This window comes from Ramularia collo-cygni (genome assembly GCF_900074925.1).
Source record: "Ramularia collo-cygni strain URUG2 genome assembly, contig: RCC_scaffold23, whole genome shotgun sequence".
NCBI classification, from domain to species: Eukaryota; Fungi; Ascomycota; class Dothideomycetes; order Mycosphaerellales; family Mycosphaerellaceae; genus Ramularia; species Ramularia collo-cygni.
The window spans coordinates 198,456-222,600 of record NW_019716277.1 but is presented as its reverse complement, the minus strand read 5'-3'; the positions used below and the strand labels follow the sequence as shown (position 1 = coordinate 222,600).

Genomic DNA, 24,145 nt, shown 5'->3' with positions numbered 1-24,145 from the left:
TCCGGCAAATAAGGGTGGCAAGGGGAGAACCAGGTTATGACGGTTCTGGCGTTTCCATGAAATTATCTCTGCTTGTACGGCTACAGCGTTGCGATGTAGATATCATTCACGATTATTCGGCTGAGACCAGAACTTTCGAGGTTTCATTGCAAATCACTGGCAGCGATTGAAATATTACCGTACACGATATTTCTGAAGTTTCTTCCAGCATGCTGTAGGTTCTCATATTCGTATAACATGTAAAAAGGACCGCAAGCAAATAATGTGAATCGTACATGCGCAATCGATGAACACGCGTGCTCCACATCATCCACTGTGTCCATCTCCAACTTCTTGTGCCTTGCAGGGTAGCTTGGCCTAGCTCGAACTAGTGATCATCATATGCCACCGGGCCGCACTGGCACGCCCTACTTAATCACTACTGTATCTTTGATACTCATATCTCCTACAATCCAACTCCTTCACCCAATAACTTACTCCAGAAACCCTCCGAAAATGGCCCCAAAGCAAGTGATCCTGACGGACAAAGCTCCCAAACCTCTTCCGGGAGTTTACAGCCAAGCCATCGTAGCCAATGGCACAGTCTACTGCAGCGGTGCAATTGGCATGGACCCCGCCACGGGCAAGATTGTTGAAGGCGATATTCAGGCTCGCACTGTATGTGTATTTTCCCGCAAAACGATCCGGAGAGAGAAAATTTCAGAAATTGATATTGAGAGAAAATAGCACCAATGTATCAAGAACTTGACGGCCGTCTTGACAGCCGCGGACACCACGATTGAGAATGTCGTCAAGGTCAATGTCTTCATCGCTGATATGAAGGATTTTGAGGCGATGAATGAGGTTTATGTGCAGTATTGGGGCGAGCATAAGCCCTGCAGAACGTTAGTTTGACTCAACACTGGCTTTGTGGAGAAGAAGGAGCTGACAGTGCGATTAATAGTTGCGTGGCGGCGAAGCAGCTTCCTAAAGGAACTGATGTGGAGATTGAGTGCATAGCTGTGCTGCCGTAAGCATGTCTCGAGTGCCAACAGACGATGATGATGCTGACTTAATGGGAAGATAGTGAATCTTCTAGAAGTAAATTGTAGCTGAGGAACCAAACAAAGCTGTACACACCTTGATCATCAAAATGTCTCGATTTATATCAATATCAACAGCGCTGAGCTAATGTGTAGTTCATTTCCTGAAAGATCAATGCAATGAAAGCGTATATCGGAAATTGCCATGCCAAAAATGCCACTCATTCGTCATCTCGTAGGGTATATGCAGACATATGAAAAGTCATTTCCAGCAACACCAATGCCGAGGAGCACGGCGGGGATAAAGATCGTAAGGTCAAATCGGATGGCTCTGTTTCGGAGCACGTCATTAAATCATGCCATTCGAAACTCTCGTCGACTTTTGACGTGCCCGATGGCCGAGCCGCGTGGAGGATGAATATGCGGAAGATGATGAGCTAGGTCGAGGAGGTGACGATGGTGAGGAGATCTTGTCCACGACTCTTCGCAGGAATCCAAGCTTAGAGGGCTCCAGCACCTTCGGGTTGACTGCGCCTTTAATATAGGACGTTTGTCGATGGACTGGGCGTTGTTGTTCGAAAGGGATGGGTTCGATGTTGAGGTGCTTTGGTTTGTCGCTCTTCCYACGGCTTGGTGGCGGCGGCTGAGGCGATATCCGCTGGCTGGTGCGCCTTAGAGTCTGTGGGGTCACTGGTTGTTTTACAGATGGTGCATTATTGATCAGTGGACTCGTCGTACCAAGTCGTGGACTCGTTGCGCCAAGTAGTGGGCTCGTCGTACCAAGTCGTGGACTTGTTGCACCAAGTAGTGGACTCGTCGTACCTAGCAGTGGGCTCGATGCAGCTCTTCCTGAACTGGCGTATACGTCAGATGGGGTCTTGCCTCGCATAAGAGAGAGCTGCGGGACAGGAGGATGCTTCTCGGCGCCCCTAAAAGACTGCGAGACCGCCCGTTCGCCGCTGTTGTTGTCGCCAGATAGAGCTGCGCGCGGAACGGAAGATGACCTTGGTATGGAACATGATGTGCGAGGAGTGCTCGTCCGAGTTCGTGGCCTTGATCTTTCCTCTGGCGCTGGATCCRTGGGACTTCGACGGCGTATGGAATGAGGTCTCAATGCCCATTCAATTGGTGAGGGACTTGGACTGGCTTCAGGATGCTGTTGGCTAGCGGCTGGGCTGGGCCGCTCTGCCAACCTTGCCGATGTGGTCTGAAGCTCCCCAATGTCTTGCTCAAACTTGGTTGGGTCGATTGAAAGGTCGCCCTCGATTTGAGATCGGTTGTCGAGAAGATCTGCAACCTTGCGGTCGTAATCCCGCGTCAGGCTCTGGAACTCTTGGGCATGCTTGAGCGCGATGTGCGACTTGCGTCTGACGATTCTCTTGTTGTAGTCTGCAACAAGTCGTTCTTCGGCATTGCGAAGAGCGACTGCATTTCTATCCGGAAGTCGTGGCGTTGGTTTGAAGTCGGTGGAACCTTCGGTATAGCTGGCGACGAGTGCTTTTCGATCTTGAGCGAATGCGGCTTGCTGCTTCGTCAAAACCATGGCTTCGATCTTTTCCTTGTCCRCAGCGAGGCCTTTGATTTTGGAATCGTAATCGGCAGCGAGTTTGTCTTTGGCCTTTTGCAGCTCCCCAACGTGTTCAGAAATCTTCCTCGCGAACAGTGTCTCATTAGCGGAGATCACGGAGCCCAGCTGCGATAGCTCGGCATGTGCGTTTTGGAGATAGTCCTCAAAGGAGCGCGTGGTCCAGGCCATGTCGATTTCGTCTTTAGCTTGTCGATTGCCGGGGCTTAGAGGAGTCGTAGGCCGCATGCCTGCAAGGGACTGCTCTTTAAGCAGCCGCGCGGACGACAAATCGACCTTGAGCTCTGAAATCAAAGCTTCCGTCTGTACAAGCGCGTCGACCGTTGGCGAGGCTGATTTCTTGTTCCTGGATAATTGGGCTAGGATAACTTCGAGCTCCTTCACAAGGAAACCGTTCTGGCGTACAAGTTCCAAATTCTCCGCCGATCTCTTCTCCATTGTCCGCCGCATTGCAGAGCGCTCTTGCTCGAGATTGTCGAGCTGCAATTTCAGCGACGCAAGCTCGACATGCTCGTGACCACGTGATGGACTGCTCGTGCTACTGCCGCCTTTCCTTTGCGAGTCGCGCAAGGAGGACTGGAGGATCAAAAGTTTCTTGGACAGGTCTTCGTTCTCCTTTTGCAACGAAGCCACCTGGTCGTTGGCAGAGGCTTTTGAATCTGGCGAACGGCTGTGAGTCTTCGTGGCCTGCCGTCGCAGCAACGCGACAGTCCTCTCTGCTTCTGCTTGGCCGGTGAGAGAGGCGTCCATCCTGGCCTGCAAAGCTGTCATTTCAGAAAGGTAGGCAGCATCTTTCAATGAGAGCTCCAATTGATGCTTCTCCTGTAGCTTGTTCTCCAGCTCAGCCAACTTATTCCGATTATCCATTTCGAGCCGCATGAGTTCGGCCTGATGGGCTTCCGAAGCATTCTGGCTAAAGGTTTCGAGCTCCTTTTGATGCAACTTTTCAAGTTCGGTGAGTTGTGCAGCTGCCTGTCTCTGTGCGGTCGCCCGGACCTGTGATACTGCGTCTTGATGTCGCTTTTTCAGATTTCGCAGCTCAGCTTGTCCGCTCTGGTRAGCTCGTTCCACAGAGGCATCCCGAGCTGTTCTATGTTGCTTCTGCAATACATATTCTCTCTCTTCCATCTCCGAACGAGCTTCCTCGAGACGTGATTGTAGATTTTCCACCTCCTGCTTCAACCCCCTAACGTCTTCGTTCTTCGACTCGATGGCTTCATCGTATGCCGCAACCTCGTTTTTGAGGATTGTGAGTTCGGCAGCGTAGCTAAGCTTGAGGTTCTGCGAAGAAGCACATTAGCCAGGGTTCCTGGGTGTTCAAAGGGGCAGAGCGGCAAGCGAAGTCCATCAATTAGCTGTGACGCTCGCTGCGTGTGGATTCACAATGTGCAGCCAGGACTGATGATTGTGATTTCACAAACGGTCGTCACGGTCGGTGTGGAACCAAACAGAATCAAAGCACTCACCTCAATCTTCGCATCGTATCCAGCTTCGATCGCGCTGACCCTTGACAACACCTCCACGGAATCCTTTCGTAGAAGCTCCATCTCTGCGTGACTCTTTGTCTCTCTTTCGTTCGTCTCTCGGTCGTGTTCCGTCTTCAAACGCTGCAATTCTGCAACCTGTGTATTCCGTAAGTCTGTCGTTAAGCGTGCGTGCTCCTCAATGGCATTCTTCATTGTCGATTCTGCGGCTTCCAGCTTCTCGCGGAGGGCGCCGACTTCCAACTCATGTCCTGCCCGCGTTTCCTCGGAGCGAGCATCGGCTCCTAGCCGCAATCGATCCACTTCTCCACTGTGAGCAGCGAGCAACTGTTCTTTTGTTGTTTCGAGTTCGGCATGGGCGGCTTCGACATCCGTCTTGGCACTATCCCGGATGCAAAGTATCTCTTGCGCGTGGGCATCTTTGAACGCCACAACACGGGATACTTCTGCGGCGTCACGCTCAGCAAGCTGTCCCTGAAAACGCTGGATTGCGGCATCCAGATTCCGTGCAGCTTCGTCGGCCGCTTTCTGCATATCACTTTTATGAGCCTTCAGTGTATCTTCAGCTACTTTTGACCAGCCAGATTCCAGCTTGACAACCCGTTGTTCATGTTCAAATTCTGCACGAGCTCTCTCTTCCGCCGAACTCGTCTTTAGACTCTCCAATGCCTTGTAAGTGTTGTGGAGGTCAGCCTGCACTTCAGAGATTGCGGATTGGTGTTCCGCCGTGACGCTTTCCAAGGCACTTCGATGCGCAACCTCAGCTTCCGCGATTGACTTTTGAGCCCTTTCACATTCACCAGTCAATTCGTTCTGGTGCTCTTCTTGAAGCTGCAATACACTCTGTTTCTGTTCAATGTTAGAGGCGTCCCTTTCCGAAGCGTAGTCGGCACGCAGCTGGGCTACCAATTGTTCATGCTGACTGTGACGAGCTGCCAATTCTGCTTCATGTGAAGCCTGCAGCAAGGTGCGACGCTCCTCCTCGGCTTTTACAGACTCTATTTGGTCTTCAGTCAACTCTGCCATACCCTGAGCGTGTCTCTCTTGCATCGCAGCGAGTGTGGCCTCGTGGGCTACTGTCAATTCATCAACTCGAGATCGTGCTTCCGTTTGAGTCGTCTGTCGCTCCAATGCGCTTCTAGCAGAATTCTCCAATATCGCGGCATCGTGCTCCCTACGCACGGTGGCCAATGATTCCTCGTGATCTGATTGCAGCTTCGAAATCTTGGCCTCTAGAACTGCAAGCTCCTCATCGTGAGCGTTTGTAAGCTGCTCCAACCTTCGCTCACTTTCGAGATTGGCTAGGTTGAGCGCCTCTCGACGTTGGCTATGTAGCTCGGATACAGCCCTTGCGTGGTCCTCCTGGGAATCTCTGATTGCCTCTGCGCGAGTACGCTCCACCTCAGCCTGATGTGAAGCCTTTAAGCCTTCGAGCGCATTCGTGTGTTGTGTTGCCAGATCGCCCATAGCCCTTGCGTGATTCTCAGTGAGCTCTTCAGCAGTGCGTGTCGCTTCCGCACGAAGCAGCTCTACTGCATCCTGGTGGGAAGTCTTCTGGTTCTCGAGAGCCTCGGCATGTCGTGCTGCCATATCTTGGGTGATCCTTGCGTGATTTTCACTGGCTTCGATGGTTCGGCGTTCTGCATCTAGACGAATCTGTTCCATTTCAACACGATGCGAACTCTTCAAAGCATCAATGGCGGCTGCATGTTGCGTTGCCAACTCTTCAGCTAGAATTGCACGGTCTTTTTCGGCATTGTGCGTGGCCTCTTTGCGGATCTGTTCAATCTCCAACTGGTGTGAGGCTTTCAACTCATGGAGAGCTTCTTGGTGCTGTTTTGCCAACTCTTCGACAGCCGAAGCGTGTGATTGATCACGTTCCCGCAGTCGAGCATGGATCGATTCGACACTTGACTGCAGCTCTGCAACCAGCTTCTCGTGATTCTCGACCAATATGCGATTCTGCTCCTCGTGTTCCAGACGAGCTTCACTGAGTTGCTTTTCCGTGCGTTCCCGTTGGTACAAAGCAGCTCCAAGCTTGATCTGGTACTGCTCGACTTCAGACGTAAGCTGATCACGACTGTGTATCACCTCCTGGTGAGCTGCATGTTGAACAGCTGCATCGTGAAGAGCCTGTTGCAGCAGTCTTTTGCCTTGCTCGATTTGGCCCACGAGTTGTTCACGTCGTTCTGTATTCTCGCCGTCGGCCTGAGACCTTGCAGCTTCAGCTCGCGTCAATGTTGACCGCAGCTCCTGGATCTCCGCTGATCGTTTTTGGCTCTCAGCAGCGTCACGGTCGACCTTCTCCTGGAGCTTTGTGATTTCTTCTTTGAACAGTCCATCACTCGCCGAGCGCTCTGCACTCAGCCTCTCCATGTCTTCCAGGAACTTGTTAGTTTCGTTTTTTGTAGCAGCCAGTTTCGTTTCCAGCTCGACTTCGTGCGATTGAAGCAGGGTCAATTGCTCCTGAAGACGATCAGATACAGCATCAGACTCGATCTGCCTAGCCTGCACTTCGGAAAGCTGCTTTTGATGCTCAAGTACGGTCTCTTGCAACTCGTCCTTTAGCAGCTCAATGTTTGTCTGTGCTATGTCCAGARCCTTTATGAGATTCCGCCTTTCCACGGCGGCAGCAACCAGTCCTTCCCTTCGCTGCTCGCACAGACTCTCAAGTCTTTCCTTGTCGGCAGTCAGGTTGTCAACGTTCCGCTCCGCGATCTCCAGCAACCCATCTAGCCTTTGTCTAACCACGATCGCATCCTCTCGTGCGTGCTCCAACTCCACCTCCCTCTCATCCAGTACTCCCTCATGATCAGAATCCGACTCTTGTCCGGGATCAATTTGAGAGATCCTTCGAGTGAGCTGTGGAGCCTGCAGTAGCTGCTCCTGCTCCTGTCTTATGCGCCTTTTGAGCTGATCGAGCTCGTGGAATATGTGGGCATGATCGAGGTGAGCGATCGACGAGATGGACGAGATGGACGTAGTCCTCGGACGAAAGACCTGGGCCGAGATGCGCTCTTTCGGCTTACGGGGACTTTCTGCCGACCTCGAGATCAGGGTTTTGATATGGTCTATCTCATGGCTGATGTTTCCTCTAGGATGGGACGATGAGCCTGGCCTGGCGGTTGAAAAGGACGCCTCGCTTTGGGAACGGCTGGAGGGTCGCGATCCATTTCCAAACGAACTGCCCAAAGAATGTATGCTGGACAGCGAATTAGATAAGCTGTCGGCCATGTCTGCCGTGGACTCGAGATCGGGCTCTCTGGCTGTGCCTCGCACATTCAGCACGCTCTTTTCCAGAGGAAAGACTCGATCAAGGCCATGGTCGAGTCTTGCGAGCGCACTATAGTGTACGGGTCGGACTATTGTACTATTCTGAGTTCAACTGTTCGAGTTTCTCGATTCGGGCTCGCCTATGGCGTTGGACTAGCGGGAGCTTGCTACGAGGCGTGGGCAGAGCAGAAAGGCATTCCTACTCCTTTCTTTTGTACAGCAAGGAAATTTATTGGTGCTGACTATGAGAAATACTTGCATGAATGAAATGAGCCCCGACAATGAATCTTGGATGCGGTCAGGTCGGGCCAACAACAATAGCCGAGGAAAGAGCCAGCATTTAATCCATGCCGATTGACATTGCCTAGCTAGCTAGATGATACCTTAGATTAGAACGATCCAGTCGTCACCACAATTACCAAAGCAACAACAATACGGTTCGGCAAGCCGGTTTTCTCCATCGAGCCTACAAGCAGGCACCGTGCAACCAAGGCACAAGCCGCACGTCAACTAGCACTATTTCCATTGTAGACGCCCATCCCGGTATCGCCAGGATACGGAAGAGGCTCGGGCTAACTCACAAAGTCGCATCCTGTTCATTGAATTGTGAACATCGACTTTTCGCATAGGAATCTCGTCACCGACGAACATACATACCACTCGGACCGTTCGCTGCTGACGGGATGGTGGAAAGGTAAGGTAACGCCGTCTGTTCGACACGGCCGCGAAAGCCGAATCCTTCGTTCCCATCTCAATTTCAATCCTTCGCGATTCGTCTCTTTGCCTGCCTAAAACAAGGACTCATCAATTCCATCTTCCTCATCACCACAAACGCGATGCTTCTTCAGATACTGACAGCACTGCTCTACGCGTCTTTCGCGAATGGGCAGCGTGAACTCCACACGACTTCTTTCGGCACCTGCATGGACAACAGCCAGATCACGGCGTCGGTATTCAGAGTCTCCATTTTCGCCAACAGGACTCTGACACTCTTCATCAATGGCACGAGCACCTTTCGCGGCAACGATACCATCGGGTTAGGATGGTACGAATCACGAAAATCGAAATATGGAATTACTTTCGATCCATGTACCGTCGAAGACTTCCCAAATTTCTGCCCTCTTGACGCTGGCGCTCTCAATGTGAACGTGAGCCGGACTCTGCCTGGAGATTCACTGCCGGAAGACATATTCACCAAGTCTATGCTGGAAGCCGAGTTCCGATTTTATATCAACAACAGCACGACAATGAATAACGTCGGATGCCTCAGAGCCGTCTTAGCGAACGGTGTCAAWCGTACTGACATGGCCAACACGAATTCATCTTCTGCAAACACTACAGACGATATCGGAGATGAAGACGGAGGCTCACCAGGTGGTATTTCTTATTTTAATTGGACTCTCCTCGCGTACGTATGCCCATTTCATTGCTACAAATCYTACGCTGACATGTGACATCAGCTCCGCTATGGCGATTGTAGCAATCAGCAACAGTATGTAGGACATGTACATATTCGAGTTGTACTGCCATGCTCGTAGGATTCACACCCCTCTGCGCTTGTAGATACACACAGTTCATGATCGTCCGCTGTAAATCATAGAGAACACTGCCCTCCGGTACGGCCAATGAATCACCGGCCCAAGTTCAGTGAATACGCTGGAAAGAGACGCCGGCGGGTATCATAGTAGAATACAACGAAGATACTCACACAGAGCCATCGTAACAGCTACCGCACACTCTCTCACGTTCTCGCGCGCTTGCTCTTGCCCGGTCTGGGCTTGCCACCACCCTTCATCTTCCTGACTGAATATCCTCCAGCATCGGCGGAAGACTTCGCATCGTTGCTCTTCGAGAACCTCTTCTTGCCACCAAATCCAAACTTCTCGTCCTTCTTCTGGCGCTTCCTGTTGTTGCCGTCTGCTGCTCCCTTTGCTCTCCGTGTTGCCCGATCTGCCTTGGCCGTGACATCTGCGTCCTCGACAGCGACGTCGAATGTGTCGTCCTCGTTGGCAGTGAGGTCTGCACCCTGGCGTTCTGTTACATGTCAGCATGTGTGCTATCAATGAGTTGGATGGAGACTTGTGCAACTCACTTCGCTTGAGCGTTTGAATACGGTCCAACGTAGCAGTCTTCTCCTTCTGTCTCTCCTGCAGCTTCGCAACCTGCACTGCCTTTCCAAACTTCTTGAGATCCCTCTGCCGTCTTGCGTCTGCGCTGGCCTTCTTTCTCGCAGTCTCGTCGAGCAGCTTCGATCGCACCTTGCCCATCTGCTCCTCCGACTTGACCATTTCCGCAAAGTAGTCTGTCGGCCGAGTGAACGGCACGCCTTCCTTCTTAAGCTGAGCTCGGGCTTCTGTGACTGCATCGAGTGATTGTCTGTAGAACGCGAGCTCACGGTTCAGATCATCGTCAACATCGGCAATCTGGACAGGTTCGGCGGAAGTCACAGATTGTACTGCGGAGAATGGGAGTGTCGAGGGTAGCGCGAAAGACTTCAACGATCGTGTGAGTGCTGCGGTGTTGTTGATGGTTAATCTCTGGTGGGGAATGACGTCTGCGCGGTCCTCCGAGGCGAGCGATTCAATGTCCGAGAGTGGTATGTCTTCGTCGTCCTCCTCGTTGCCGTTGGTGAACTCCTCCTCAGAATCCGAGTCAGACTCGTCCTCCATGGCAGGCTCTATCTCTGCGCCCTCGTCTGCATCCTCCTCGTCGTCGTCCTCTTCACTCTCATCCGTCTCCCAGCCATCCGCCTCTCCGTTGGTCTTCTGTGCCTGCTGCGCAATCTTTGCAGCCTTCTTTTCCCGCTTCAGCTCCGCTCGAGGTGCAGCAAGTTTTTGTGCCTCGTTCTCCTCGTCAATTGCTGCGCCGGCCTCGAGCGCATCCACATCGACTGTGTTCGCTTTCTTCGCGCGCTTCTTCTTCTCCGCCTCTTTTTGTAGCTTCTTCTGGCGCTCAAGCTTGTGATCCACACCCTTGTGACGCTTTAGAGCTTCCTTGAGCTTAGGTACCGGCATTGTAATCTATGTGAGTGTGATGTGTGAGAGTCCGGTGAGATGGTGGAGCTTTGAGGTARAAAATCCAAGTCGTCTAAGAAAAAAATAGAGTTCTCCATCCCGGCCGCCGATCTTTCCAGGGTACGAAGGCAGCTCGCGTTCCGCGCTGTGCTATGCTGTCTACCTGCAGTACCAATCATTGATGGCGACTCCACAATATGCAGCACGAAATTGGAACAAAATGCTGAGAAGTGCTTCTGGCAATTTAGGTGCGACTGCGCTTCGCAGTCGACCTGGGCCTCTGCGTACCATCCGTCTAGCATCCTCCAAGGCTCCCGATGCAAAGACGAAAACTCCACCCTCCATCAACGCCAACCCAAGACCAAAACAGGCACATTATGCACCTCCAATCTCTTCCAGAAATGGTATCGATTGGAGTGCCACCTACAGAGTCATCTCGATTGCCACGAAATGCATGGCTGCCGTGTTCCTAGCCGGCCACATCTTTGTGGAATACTTTTACATGTCCAGTGCAGCTTATGGCATCTCCATGGTTCCCAATCTCAACTCTACAGGAGACTGGCTCTGGATAAGCAAGTATTATCGAAGGGGTCGAGGGATCGAAGTGGGTGATCTTGTGAGCTTTCAGCATCCCGTGCGGGAAGGTGACTACGCTGTCAAAAGGGTCATGGGACTCGAAGGCGACTTTGTACTCATGAACACACCTGGAAAAAGCGACGCCATGATACAGGTGAATCTGGCAATCGAAATCCACATACCGCAAACCACTGACAAGCATCTCGTAGATCCCTGAAGGTCATTGCTGGGTCGTTGGAGATAATCTGCCCCATTCTCGAGATTCACGTATGTTCGGCCCCTTACCCCTGGCTTTGATCGCAGGAAAAGTGATTGCAAGATGGGGAATGGGTGACCTAGAATGGCTGCCCCGATTCCAAAGGCTAGACAGAGGCCTGTCGGATGGTGATGACTCTGACAGTATTGTCAATTGACCAACCAGCATCACATCCTTGCCCGCTAGAAGGAGGATTCGCAATGCGGGCTCTACAAAGTCGATCATCGACATTGTACATAAAGTGGATCGAAGCATACCAAACGCGTCGCAACTACTTGGCGCCCACTAGGATTGCGTCATGGATCTGCAATCCTTGAAGAGCTGCGGTCAACCCTACGAACTTTCAGTGATGACAGTTTCCAGCGAGGAGGTAGCCCTAAGGGCTGAGCTCTTGCGCGGACACTGTCTCGTACAGCACTGCGGCTGGAACAAGTCATCATCATCATACCATATTGTCTATCGCTGGAGCTGACCACATCTCAACTTGATACACACATTCCCCACTGGGCAAATCTAGAGAATATGGCAGCTCAGCAGCCTATCCTGATTATCGGTGCTGGCATTGCTGGACTCACGCTCGCTCAAGCCTGCAGGAAAGAGAACATTCAATATCGCTTGTTCGATCGTGATGAAAGCCCTTCAGCTCGAGGCGCCGGCTGGGGTCTCACGCTCGCTCAATCACTGCCGGCCTTCAGATCTCTTCTGCCCGATGATATAGTCGCACGATTGCCAGAGACGTATGTCAATATCGAAGCCGTAAATGCAGGTGATCGCGGCAATTTCACCTACTTCGACCTCTCAACTGGAGAGGCAAGATGGAAGACAGCGCCTGCGGAGAGGATCCGCGTCAGCAGAAGGCGCCTAAGAGACCTGATGCACACCGGATTGAACATGGAGTGGAACAAGACCTTGAAAGATGTGGTTTCTAATGATGTCGGCGTCGAAGCCTTCTTCACAGACGGCACATCAGCTACCGGCAGTCTACTCCTGGGCTGCGATGGTGCACATTCTCTTGTTCGTCGGATGTTGCATCCAVCAGACAACAAGAACTGGCAGCTGCCAATTCGGTTCATCGGTGCTGGTGTCAAATACCCAGAAAGCAAGATCGAGGGGATACGCAAACTCGATCCGTACTTCCTCCAAGGCAGCGATCCACGAACAGATGTCTATCTGTGGTTCTCATTTCTGGAATGCCCCGGCGATCATGGTGCTCCAGCAGAGAAGGATGAAAACGGAGAGAAGATATACCGCTGCCAGATCATGACTTCTTGGCCATACCGGGATGGATTTTTCGGGCGGGTTGATCCTTCGAACGTGCCGAACACTGATATTGGGCAACTGATATGGATGAAATCCCTTTCTTCTGAGTGGGCGGAGCCGTTTCGCTCGATTGTGCAAGATATTCCGGATGATTCTGAGATCAAGGTGAGTGTCAATGACACTTTAATCATCCTTTCGTCTCGATGTCGCTGTTTGTTGTCCTGCAAGGCGAGAAGCCGGCGCATGGTCTAGAAATCCATGCCCTACATCGCTAACACTGCGAACCAGCCCGTCGTTCTCGAAGACTGGATTCCTCGTCGCAGTGATCCAACTCTCTTCCATAGCAGACTTGCTTTGGTCGGCGATGCTCAACATGCCATGGTAATGTATCGAGGCGAAGGAGCGAACCAAGCCGTCATCGACGCTTCGGTACTGTTCAACGAGATTCGGCCTCTTTGCAAACCTTCTGGGGCCATCGAAAGCAAGGCTTTGCAAGACGCTATCGCGAGATACGAGACTGATGCGGTCAAACGCGGAACGCTCGCTGTGCTGGCGAGTCGAAGGGCTTGTTTGGGTGCACATGACTGGCGGAGGGTGAATGACGACAGTCCAATTGTCAATAGAAATGTGACAAGGGAGGATCTGGAGGATGTGAGGCCTGAGAGGGGATGATATGTTGTTCGAGTGGGAGAAAGCGGTCGGGCACTCAAGCAACTTTGGATGTCATTGAACCTATCCAATCCCTTGATGAGCTTTTGACTCCACCCACATGCTGAGAGTGAAAGCTTCACTCTTCGCTTTCGCTCCATTCAGCGGCTGTCACAAGCAGCCAAATGCTCTATAACTATTCCCACTTCGATAGTCACCTTAGCTCTTTCGAACAACAACAAACTGGATTTCGAACTAATCCAACAACATCCAACAACTCCTCCAATCACTCCCATCAGGACATTCCCTTCCCAGGACTCGCCACAATGGCCCAACTCACCACAGCAAGCTTCCTCGACAAATCTCTCTCGGAAATCGGCGCTGTGTTCAACGGCTACCGAATCCTTTTGGGTCCGGGACTTACTGCCATCGCCCGAGGTCTTCAAGAGCGTTATGACAAAGCCTTGGCGGATCTGACGGAGCGATATCAGACAATCACTCAGAAGCTGAAGATAAGCGAAGAAACGATTATGGAGTTGCAGTCTAAGGGTGTCGAGAAAGACAAGAAAATCAAGGACCTCACTGAGGAGCGGAAGATGTTCTGGGCGGGGAAGGAACGCGCTGCTCACAAGCGCAAGTTTGGCATGACTGAGCACGATGAAGGGTACAGCGACGAGGTGCATGAAGACGCCGACAGTGGCCTGAAGTATAAGCGGCAACACAAGCGGAGTGTGCAGACGGGAAGACGTAGCGACGATGAGACGCTCATGAAGGTGTTCAAGGAGGTCAACTCACTGGTCAAGGAGAACCCAAAGTGTAAGTCATCCACCCTTCAGCTCTCTGACCCTAATCGTGCGACCACGCTCCTCCCACGTCCACCGATTTTACGAAACCGGACGCTATTGCGAAGATGCAACGAGCCTCTCTGTTGCTCGCTATTTCGACCAAGCCGTCGCCGCGTCCACCAGTCGTGCAAGACGGGATGCCCCTGAGGAAATACGAATCATGCGGTCCTRACATTTCACAGGCACGGGCGACACCCCTWTCGGCATTGCCTTCGACAGAATCCGTCTTCTGATCAAGAATAAAGGCGGAAACAACACCGTCTTTCTGATCAGCATCCTGGAATCGGCGAGGGAGATGGTAACGGAGATCACACTCGACAGCAGCAAGGGAATCGGTTGGTCATTCCGCCGCATCCGACGTCTTCTGCGTGATTGATGATGACGAATGCGTAACGACTGCGACCTGCAGCTGGTTCACAGGTTGTCGCCAGAGATGATGTGCACCTTTGCGGTACGCTCCGTATACGTTGCAGAGGCGCTCGCGCCCGCCGCGGTGTTTGCGTGTGCGTTCGTGCACGTTGCAATATGACGGGGTGCGTGCAGGTGTGCAGGTGTGCAGGTGTGCATGCAGTGCAAACGCGGTCTTGACTGACATTAAGGACGTGCGTCTCTCAAGCCGCATGCCCGTGTAAGGCGAGCAAGCTCAGTCTGAAGCCAAAGGTTTCAGGGGCGACATTTCAGAGGAACGTCAGATCCATACGAGGAACCTTTCGAGACAGGCACTGACCCGACCCGGCAGTGTGTATGCTTGCTCTCACGACAGTTTGCCACAGTTTGCCGAGGGAGTATATGCAGAGTATAGCATAGGAGCACAATCTCATTCAATCCGTTTCATGTCACATTTACATCCTTCCCCTCCTCGGATCATCCGCCTCCCGCTTCCTATAGTCCCTCTGCTCCTTGGTCCTCAAACTCCCACCACCGCCCTCCATCCTTCTCTCCCATCCTCCCAACCTCACAACCAGTGCCGTGGCATTATCCGCCTCCCCAGCGGTCTCAGTCGCGAAACTCACCAAACTTTTGGCCGCCATATCCGGCGTCTTTGCCTCTTTGACAATGTCCACGATTTCCTGGTCCCCGAGATGCCCGCTCACACCATCACTCACCAACACCATAAACGCAAAACCCGCAGGAGGAAGCTGCACTGTTGTGAGCTGTGGTTCAGCACTCACGCCGATGCGCTTGCTTCCAATGTCACCAAAGGCACGAGTATTGGCTAACCCTAGGACGCGCTCTTCGCCAAAGGAGTCTGTGACGAAAGAGGTGGCATATCTCCGAAGTCTGTTGGCCTCGACTGGGTAAGATGGGTGGTGATTCGCAGTCAAGGGTACTGCGGCTCCGTCCGTTGTTCTACAAAGGAGAATTCGCGTGTCGCCTACGTGAGCAGCTATCAATGTGCTGGTACTGTTCGGATGCCAGAATGGGGTTGGGGAGGGTGTCGATAGCAATGCTATTGACGCGGTTGAGCCTCCCTTGAAGCGGGTGTTGCCACCAATGGGTGCGTTGAGATCTGGAGATGATCCTCGGGAAGCAGGTCGCGTTCGCAAGTTCTGTGAAGCAGGGCGATCCTCGTTGGAGAGAATGTCATCAGCATTGAGAGGTCTATCAGAAAGGACCGGGTCGTCAACCGAGGAGGGCTGTATTCGGCGTCGCTCTTCCTCGGCATTGGTATGCTTGGCAGCCTGGGCGGTGGTAAAATCCAGGTCTGCTTTGAGAAATGCGTAGGTGAGGACTGTCTCGATAGAACTGTGGTAGCCGTCATCTTGACTGGGCACTGAATCGTCGGGTCTCKCCACCGCAGGGAAATGTTCCGGTCTGAACCGTTTGAAGTAGCCTCCCACCGTCTCCTTCCACGAGCTCACTAAGCTCTTCTGCAAATCCTCGGGGTCCTGTTCACCCATAATTCCACCAGCTGCGTTGGATTCATCTGGATTGTCGTGCAGTGTACTCTCCAACCCAAAGAGCAGAGCCGCCTCTTCCACATAGCCATGCAGTCGTTCCCGTAGAAACTCCGAGCACTCTGTCCCACCGTGTCCGTCGAATATGCCAAAGTAAAAGACTTGAGGATCCCCAGTCTGTCGTGTCGACCCTACGTTGCCATCACTTAGATCTCGCCTCCGACTGATGCTGACGGGCTGTTTCTTCGCGAATGCTGGCATCTCCACCGTTCCAGCTTGATATGTGTCTTCATTGTATGGTCGACTCCCTCTACTCACGCCCGCGCCGAAGTGGTGTTTTGCACTTTTCAATGGGATCCTCACCACCGTTGTGTCGCGGGCTGAGCTAGAGACTTGCGAGCTTCGATTCGCGGGGCCATCATGCGGACTCGAATCCGATCGCGGCAATTTGTGGTGAGAAGGATGCAGTCTGTCAGGAGCCTGCGAGGTGGTCGGGAGATTCGTTACGAAATAATCGTGAAACTCGCGTCTCTGCATGGTCTTGCGAGGCACGGCATGCTGCTCGTTGTACACGGCCTGCAAGGCCTGTCGGATGGAAAAGGGCGAACCAGTATGCTTCATTTCTTCCTGCGTACGGTGTCTCTCGGGGGAGGTCGTGCGCACAAACGGCACTTTGAAAGTAGAGAATACCTTTACGACATGTTCAGCTTCGAAGGTTTGGTAGTTCTAGGAAGCACGTGGGGCGACGATCGGCTCATTCACTCCAGGTCTCCTTTAACCTACTTCACCTCACCTTGCATCACACCATCGGCATATTAATATGTTTGCATGTTTGTCACCTCGGAATAAGCAACTTTTGAACGTACCATTCTTTCTCGATCGATACGATAGTGCAATGCCGTGACCATATGGAGGACACTCAACAAAAGACTCTCTCGTCGAAGAGGGGCGGACGGGAGTGCCATTCTCTCTCCGTGTCGCAATCGCCGGGCGAACGATCGATCAATATGATACAACGAGCATAGCTCTGATCTATTGTCCGCAACGATMCTTGCCCTGATCCAACGAACAGTCCGATCTGCTTTGACATTTGCTTTGCGAGTTCGCACGTCGATCCGTTGTGACGCCCACGTTGTCGATTTGATTCGAAAGTGCGGTATTCGATTGTCAATGCTGTCCTGCCTTAGCCGTTAGTGTTACCGGTGATCGCGAAAACCTCATCGTTATCAACACAGAAGCTCATGCCTCCAACCATGGCAAACCAGTTTCGGTGCTTTAGGGTTAGGGTTGGGGTGTGACATCCACAATCGCACAGCGTGTGTGGTAGCTTTTACGAAGAACAGAACTGTCCTTGACTAGCTGGCGGTACTCTGGCACAATGATCCCATTGCCTGTTTATGTATAGCTCGTAGAGGTGTATGGTGGTGTCCTTAATAGGTTCCAAGCTGCTTCTTGATCAGCGGAGCACGGCTTGATCCTTATCGAAAGTCGACGCGAGTGTGATCAAAACAACGATGACATAATAAGAGCCCGAAAGTGAGTTGCCCCTAACTATACGACCACCAGTTATGTAACTGCGCAGTTCCAAAGTGATTGTAGACATACGTGATCCACCAGCCCAAAAGATACAGGCCAACCCGTAAAGACAGACTTCGCACCCAAGCAAAGCTCACACCAATGGTGCATTATTGTCCAAAGAGTCGGGTTATAGCTGCACCAAGGACTTCATCCCGCGTGAGGGACAGGCACCACATATCTTAACCACGTGACCCCCTCAGCATCCTCGTCGTCCTCCTCTGGCGGCAAGTGAAGTGGTCTCTTTGCAGCTCTCTCCCAGTACATCAAACTTTTCCTGCCGACTACCTGCTCCTCATCGCACTCAAGGAGCGCGTCATAGAATGCGAGCGCGAGGGATTTGTGGCCCAGAATCCGGAGACATCTAAGAAGTGGGAATAAGCGGTGGAACAAGACATGCGGAAAATACGTACCTGATAATACGACTGATCCTGAGATGGTTGTGGTCAATCCTCGTCATCCACGTATCAGTCGCAAGCGACAAAAACTCTGGTTTGGGAATGAACTTGTAGTCCGTATCGTCTACGACAATGTTAAAGCCGTAAAAACCGGCCATCCGCTCGCAAGATCTGAAGAGTTGGTCGCGGAGATCGGGTCTTTCCACGAAGGCGTCTCGAGTGCTTCTCGTGATAATGGGCGCCTTTACGTTATATGAGGAGCCCTCCGGCAACTGAGAGACGGTGCGTTAGGCCGGAGATCTACTGCAGCAGCTAGCTGGACATCGACTCACGGGAAAGAGGAATTGAATGTAGTCGTGCTTGATCTCAAGTGTGTCGTTTTCGTAGTTGAGGATCTCATTGAGAGTGCGGCCCTCTATGTCCTTCGCTCCCTCGCCATAGAATCTGACTATCTTGTCTACGCCGAGAGTCGCGTTTGGGACGCTCATGGTCGACTGTAGTTGTTTGAAGACAACTGGCCACTTTTGTTGATTTGGCTTGGAAGTCTCCGGGCGCTGGGAGTTGTGTTAGCATGTGATATGGTTGGATGGACGAGAGCCTCCACCCTTGATCCAGCAGCACTATCAACTTTGAGCTTCCTACCCCCGAGGTTGGAATTAGTGTTCGCTTTGAATATTCTTCGTGTTTCCGCTGTCCGCTTCTGCGTTGAGGCTCTGACGGTGACCGTGATGAGATCTCGCAGGCCGCTCACTCGAGCACTCGCAGGCATGATTTACACCACCAACAAAGAGGCTACCAAGGTACCGCAGTCGGAATAGTCTGCAGCGAAGACGATGAGACTTACGGCAAATGGTTACCGAGTGGCCTCTATTTGAAGGCTTGATTGCGGTGTAGATATAAGTCTGTTGATTGAGAATGTGTTGGAGAAGAGGTCAAGATATCAACAGACGATGCATAAGAAGATCTTGTCCGGAAAGAGGGAGGAGTGATGCACTGCAAACGCGAGATTAGAAAGGAACTACCTACACCACAAACACGCGTTCGCCTGCCTTCTTGCCTTCAGACACGAACAACAATCGAGAAGTTACGGCAGGGAGAAGGTACTCGCAACTACGTCTTTAAAAGGTACGTACCCACCCTCGCAGCATAGCACGATACAGCAGAGGCAGCAATGGAAGGCGGATGTGAAGTTTGGCAGCTGGACGGCGAAGGCCACGAAGAAGAAAGGGACACGGTCGATGATGTGTTGGATAAAGTCTTGGAAGAGATGAAATCTGAGCCCGAGGCGGTACCCAAGTTACCAACGGTCAATGAAGAGCAGGAAGATTCTGATGAAGACTGGTTTGATGTTCGATACGCAAAAGGTGAGAGTTCGCGCTAGTCAAATCCCGAATGACGACGGGACAATGCACGCCTGCACGTGGGAGCTCGTAACAGGAACACCAGACCTGTCCATCTTCAACCCACAACCTACACTTGCAACCACACCCGTCGAGAATCGATCATTCGGTCGCGAGATTCCTTCAGGAGCTAGCCAAGCGGGCAGGGAAAGAATTAGCCATCATCGTCATGTGGGACGACGAAGATAACAACCCATATGGCTCTTTCCACCGTCGCGACTCGGAAACGTCTGAGATCCAATCACCAACAGAGCGTTCGTGACWGCGTGCTTTTATGCTTCACCATGACTGACCATTCTCAGGCTATAATCGTCCCTCTACCCCGCCATCAGGCCGTTCGTCTCCAGACCGTGTAGCGGCATATCAATCGAGATCCAGCTATTTGAGCGACGAAGAGCTAGACGATGACCATGCCAAGGGCCCAAAAGTACAACCCAAAGATGGTGGATATGATAGTAGGATAGAGCAGATCCTTTACGAGAACCCGGAGCTTGAGATCCAGATTGTGTTTGCTGGCAAGAACACTGAAGGCGGCGGCGGCTACATTACCTACACGATTCGCACAGGGGATATCGAAGTTCGACGGCGCTACTCAGAGTTCGCATCTCTACGGCAGACGCTGGTGAACTTACATCCTACTCTGGTTGTTCCTCCGATTCCCGAGAAGCACAGCATTGCGGACTATGCCGCAAAACCGACCAAAGCCAAAGAGGACGTGGGCATCATTGAACTGCGGCAGCGAATGCTCGCAACCTTCTTGAACCGCTGCAGACGTATGAAGGCGGTGCGCGAAGATGGAGTATGGTGGAGATTTCTGGATCCCAACGTGAGCTGGAGCGAGGTGCTTCACTCACATCCTGTTGCAAGCCTGCCAAAGAACAACCTCAAGGCTCCCCCCCTCGACCCAGCGAACCCATCGCAAGCCCACTCCTATCTCCCAGTGCCATCGCAAAATGCGAAGCTCCGCTCTGCCTCTGGCTCGTCCGCATCAGGAACACCCACCTCGCCTCCAGCTGGTTCCATGCTACCTTCTGCTGCCGCACACACGACTCCACAAATCCAATACACGCGCTTCCCGCCTCTGGAGCCACGATTGAGTGAAGGGGAGCTGGATCCATACTTTTCGACATTTGAGAACAGCTCCAAAGAGCTCGAAACACTGCTCGTGGGTTCAATGGAGAAGGTCAACGCTCGTTTGCTTCGGCACATGTACAGTTTGGGAGACGACTTGATGGATCTCGGAGCCCGCTACAACGCCTTTTCTCTATCGGAGCAGTCTGCCAGTGTGGCACATGCTATCGAAAAGGCCGGACAAGCGTGCGACTTCACCTRTATCCAATCTCGAGATCTCTCACACGCATTGAGTGCGGGGTTTGCAGAACCGATGCGGGAGAGTGCTCAATTCGCGAGCGTAGTGCGGAGTGTGTTGAAGTACCGTGTGCTAAAGAGAGTACAAGAAGAAATGACCCGCGATGAGCTTGAGAAGAAGAAAGCAAGTCTGGACCAACTCGAGCGAAGTGAAATGGAGGCCAAGCGGATCGAACAGTACATGAATACGTCAGGCATACACTCTCAGCAGTACGCACCACAGCGCAGTGCCAGCAGCGGCAGCAATCGCAATCGACCGTCCTATAACGATAACGACGATGCTTCGGTAGACAGCGATTTCCCCGGCGGTAATACCCCAAGTGCACAGCAAGGTGGACCGCAGCATGAGTCTTCCCACTATACCAGTCCTCCGACCTCACCACCAAGCAACAATCACAAGAGAGCGAGCAGTGGTGTCGCTAACAAGATATTCGGTCGCCTCACGCACGCAATTCAAGGCGTCACCGACCAGGACCCCGAGCGGGCTCGCCGAGATGCTCTGGGCAAGACAAAGGAGAGTCTCGTGCATCTAGAGCAAGCGCTGGAGGTGTCGCAGAAAGACGTCAAGGATGCAAGTCACGGCGTGCTAGAAGACCTACGACGCTTCCAAGGACAGAAGGAGGAAGACTTTCGCGCGTACATGGTGAGTTTGGAAGTGATCCTCGATGTTGTGAATGCTTGGCTGACATTTTTACAGTTGGCCTTCGCTAGGTCACACGTAGAGTGGTCGAAACGCAGTCTTGATGAATGGGAGAAAGCGAAAAGCGAAATTGAGAAGATTTGAGATTTGACAGGCTCACGTACGGATGAGGCGGTGGCGGTAATACTGAATCAAGTAGTGCGATGCAGTCTGAACATCGTCTGGTCTGCAGGACGCCTTTGTCGTCAATGGAACTGCTCGACTACGGCGTGATGCACTAGCCATGGAGACATGCATACTAGCTGTCTGTCTGTCCTACTGCTGTGCATGTATGACTGCTTTCTCGTCCTCCAAGCTGCTCTCTCTCATACCCATCTCGGATAGCGCGACCACCATTGAAGTTGGTCTCGGCAGCTTATGCGCATTGCCGCCGGCACCTTGCCACATGCACCACCCTCATCCCCAACCATGGGCGAGTTACAATGCCGAGTCCTCCATCTCGTATTCGTGCACTGCAGGAAGGGCATGCCTCATTCGACATTGCCAAGGTGACACGACATCCCAGCGTCAGCATGCATATGCACACATCCCACGGTGCGCCCAGCCGGCTCGCTTGCACGACCAGCTTCATGACCAGCTTCATGCATCGCCGTGACAGCCGTGAACAAGCAACGCATGTAATGCGGACATGACGCGGCGCCTCTTTCTTGCCATTCATTGCGGAGTTTTCCCCCAACTCAATGATCAAGTCACGGCAGCCGATCTCGCCCATTTGCCTCTCTTCATGAGTTACGGCGCTTTCGTCTTCAGCTGCACGCCGTGCCACTTTTTGATCTCATCGCCAAGGATTTTGTTGACCATTCTGTGTTGCTTGATGACTGACAATCCGGCGAATTGCTCCGAGACGATGTCTAGGGCGTACATTGAGCCGCAGCCGCCTGAGACGTCTTGGACTTCGAGTTTGGTTGGTTGGAGGGCCTCTTTGATGGTGGCAAAGATCTTGGCTTCGTTTGCGTCGAGATACTCGGGTGCCTCAACTGGAGATGATGCTGGTGTTGAGTAGTGCCTTTGATTGGCGATGTGCTGGAAGGATGTCTGAGTAGCAAAGGCTGTTCGTGTCCTGGTCGGGTTGATGAATCTCGAGGGCGCGCGGGAGATTTGAAGGAATGCTCTAGAAGCCATTCTGCAAGCCATTGCGATTGATGCGTTGATGTTGAGTGATGTTGATGTTGATGTTGATGTTGATGTTGGTGTTGTTGTTATTTTTCAAGACAGCATCATCCTTGACATTGACATCACTTTGCTATGACGGGTGGAGTCGGAGCTTATTTAGGGGAACCAGTCAGCAAATCACAAATGAGTCTTTTCTCTTGCAACAACATAAGCCCACTCGCTCGTTCATACGCTTGCTTATCGACCTCACAATCCATTGTTCTGATCTGTACTCCATTGTGCATTCAGACTGAAAAAGGCAAGCTGAGTGAGACGAGGTGCATCGGAACAGCATCTGGACGCGTCAAAGCACGATACGCGGGTCCCTAGTCCACGCTCCACACCAGCTGAGTATGAGATGCCACGGTGTCATGGTCCACTCTATCCCATTCCTCTGAGCATTCTGCTGACACATGTAGGTGCTTTGTACGGATGAGAGTGAGTTCAAATCATCACGAGGCTAATTCAGCTGCGAAGGCCGTTCAGCAATCGCTTTGAAATCATCGAAGTAAGAAGCGTCTTCACCGACATGTTTGTTGTCGGAGCGTGCGACGCCCTCTCACCCCTTCTACCAAGCTGCCACGCGCTTTGAGCGAGTTCGACCCCTCGATACGCACCGTTTGCGCCATGCACCCCGCAGATCCGCACCGTCTTGAACGCGAGGAGAGGAGGTACCAGTCTTTGCGAACCGCGAACCGCCGCGACCCCGCGCCTGCGCCTGCTTTCCATGCGGTCTCAACCCACCCGTAGGTCATGTTACACGCGAATGAATGTTGACCTATCGCAACCCGGGTTTCCCCCTCCGGCTCATACGGCTGGTACTTTCCATTCCTTTGTAATCTCTACATCAACGCTAGGGTTTATCTGCAACAAGCTGGACCTTGGTGTCTGGCGCCGCGAATGGATAACAAAAGCGAAGGATGGAGCTACTCGAGTACATCTCAGTGTACGATCCCCACATACCTGCGAGCTTTGAGCATATCGTGAGTCCCTGCGTCGACAAGCTGAACGCCGTCTCTGTTAGAAGTTCGACCGCGTCGAGATCGTCTCGAGATGGTCCAGAGATCCAGGCGGCAATCTTTGTTGACGGCATGGCGCCTGTCAGACCCTGCGCCGGAGGATTCGCTTGACCTCTCTTCAGAGTTTCTCTACCAGACTACCCCCTAAGCGCCTGGACCATCGCTCGCACGCGTTCAGCACGCCAGCTGGCCCGTCGAGGGCCCGAGTCTGCTTATCAATGACGGGCCTAGAGCTGCATCATGTTTCTTTCCCGAGCCTTTTAAACCTCTTTGGGTTTGACGATGCACTGCTTGGCAGGACCCTGCGTCTTCTAGCGAAGTCCGTTGATATACAGTAGGATATTGCACTTGCGCGCATCCACTCCACAATTCGAACGCCTGGAGCTCAGCTTATTGCTGTAGATTGGGAAGACAGATAGCCAACCGGCGCAGGGAAAGCACGCCTCGCAGCTCTGCCGAAGGGACCTTGCTGCTGTAAGAGGAGAACCCAGCAATGGATCGATACTTGAATACTTGGTATATTCTAGTCAGCGCGTACAGCGAATAGCAGACCCGCACCCCGTATCTCCCCCAGACCTCTCTTTGCTATCCATGGTGTTATCCCTGAATGGTAGAGATTCGGCAGTTTGAAGCATCAGGAGACAGAGATCTGCCATCACCCCACAAACCACA

At 52.4% G+C, this 24,145-nt stretch overlaps 11 protein-coding genes; 6 read left to right on the top strand and 5 right to left on the bottom strand.

The window, feature by feature from the left end:
- Positions 1 to 495: 495 nt before the first annotated feature.
- RCC_10613 (probable L-PSP endoribonuclease family protein Brt1) lies at positions 496 to 1,091 on the top strand (the record flags this gene model as incomplete). XM_023775840.1 has 4 exons in its annotated part: positions 496 to 657; positions 727 to 884; positions 944 to 1,009; positions 1,067 to 1,091. The coding sequence occupies 4 exons, from the start codon at positions 496 to 498 to the stop codon at positions 1,089 to 1,091; spliced, it is 411 nt and encodes a 136-aa protein (XP_023631608.1).
- A 280-nt stretch (positions 1,092 to 1,371) lies between these two features.
- RCC_10612 (uncharacterized protein) lies at positions 1,372 to 7,325 on the bottom strand (the record flags this gene model as incomplete). XM_023775839.1 has 2 exons in its annotated part: positions 1,372 to 3,888; positions 4,074 to 7,325. The coding sequence occupies 2 exons, from the start codon at positions 7,323 to 7,325 to the stop codon at positions 1,372 to 1,374; spliced, it is 5,769 nt and encodes a 1,922-aa protein (XP_023631607.1).
- Positions 7,326 to 8,200: 875 nt separating this feature from the next.
- On the top strand, positions 8,201 to 8,864 carry RCC_10611 (uncharacterized protein; the record flags this gene model as incomplete). XM_023775838.1 has 2 exons in its annotated part: positions 8,201 to 8,772; positions 8,825 to 8,864. The coding sequence occupies 2 exons, from the start codon at positions 8,201 to 8,203 to the stop codon at positions 8,862 to 8,864; spliced, it is 612 nt and encodes a 203-aa protein (XP_023631606.1).
- A 241-nt stretch (positions 8,865 to 9,105) lies between these two features.
- RCC_10610 (related to rRNA processing protein (Ebp2)) lies at positions 9,106 to 10,378 on the bottom strand (the record flags this gene model as incomplete). XM_023775837.1 has 2 exons in its annotated part: positions 9,106 to 9,398; positions 9,457 to 10,378. 2 exons carry the CDS (start codon positions 10,376 to 10,378, stop codon positions 9,106 to 9,108), a joined length of 1,215 nt encoding a protein of 404 aa, XP_023631605.1.
- Positions 10,379 to 10,598: 220 nt separating this feature from the next.
- RCC_10609 (related to IMP1 Protease, mitochondrial) lies at positions 10,599 to 11,367 on the top strand (the record flags this gene model as incomplete). XM_023775836.1 has 2 exons in its annotated part: positions 10,599 to 11,108; positions 11,164 to 11,367. 2 exons carry the CDS (start codon positions 10,599 to 10,601, stop codon positions 11,365 to 11,367), a joined length of 714 nt encoding a protein of 237 aa, XP_023631604.1.
- Positions 11,368 to 11,732: 365 nt separating this feature from the next.
- On the top strand, positions 11,733 to 13,142 carry RCC_10608 (related to FAD binding domain protein; the record flags this gene model as incomplete). XM_023775835.1 has 2 exons in its annotated part: positions 11,733 to 12,635; positions 12,759 to 13,142. 2 exons carry the CDS (start codon positions 11,733 to 11,735, stop codon positions 13,140 to 13,142), a joined length of 1,287 nt encoding a protein of 428 aa, XP_023631603.1.
- Positions 13,143 to 13,444: 302 nt separating this feature from the next.
- Positions 13,445 to 14,339, top strand: RCC_10607 (uncharacterized protein; the record flags this gene model as incomplete). XM_023775834.1 has 2 exons in its annotated part: positions 13,445 to 13,934; positions 14,146 to 14,339. The coding sequence occupies 2 exons, from the start codon at positions 13,445 to 13,447 to the stop codon at positions 14,337 to 14,339; spliced, it is 684 nt and encodes a 227-aa protein (XP_023631602.1).
- Positions 14,340 to 14,805: 466 nt separating this feature from the next.
- RCC_10606 (related to protein phosphatase 1K, mitochondrial precursor) lies at positions 14,806 to 16,482 on the bottom strand (the record flags this gene model as incomplete). Its single annotated transcript, XM_023775833.1, has 1 exon — positions 14,806 to 16,482. One exon carries the CDS (start codon positions 16,480 to 16,482, stop codon positions 14,806 to 14,808), a length of 1,677 nt encoding a protein of 558 aa, XP_023631601.1.
- Positions 16,483 to 17,586: 1,104 nt separating this feature from the next.
- RCC_10605 (uncharacterized protein) lies at positions 17,587 to 18,603 on the bottom strand (the record flags this gene model as incomplete). XM_023775832.1 has 4 exons in its annotated part: positions 17,587 to 17,800; positions 17,850 to 18,106; positions 18,167 to 18,388; positions 18,439 to 18,603. 4 exons carry the CDS (start codon positions 18,601 to 18,603, stop codon positions 17,587 to 17,589), a joined length of 858 nt encoding a protein of 285 aa, XP_023631600.1.
- Positions 18,604 to 19,403: 800 nt separating this feature from the next.
- Positions 19,404 to 21,386, top strand: RCC_10604 (probable membrane coat complex Retromer, subunit VPS5/SNX1, Sorting nexins, and related PX domain-containing proteins; the record flags this gene model as incomplete). XM_023775831.1 has 3 exons in its annotated part: positions 19,404 to 19,488; positions 19,537 to 21,245; positions 21,300 to 21,386. The coding sequence occupies 3 exons, from the start codon at positions 19,404 to 19,406 to the stop codon at positions 21,384 to 21,386; spliced, it is 1,881 nt and encodes a 626-aa protein (XP_023631599.1).
- Positions 21,387 to 22,031: 645 nt separating this feature from the next.
- RCC_10603 (related to AIM1 ### cytoplasmic protein involved in mitochondrial function or organization) lies at positions 22,032 to 22,436 on the bottom strand (the record flags this gene model as incomplete). The annotated part of the gene is made up of 1 exon (XM_023775830.1): positions 22,032 to 22,436. The coding sequence occupies one exon, from the start codon at positions 22,434 to 22,436 to the stop codon at positions 22,032 to 22,034; it is 405 nt and encodes a 134-aa protein (XP_023631598.1).
- Positions 22,437 to 24,145: the final 1,709 nt, after the last annotated feature.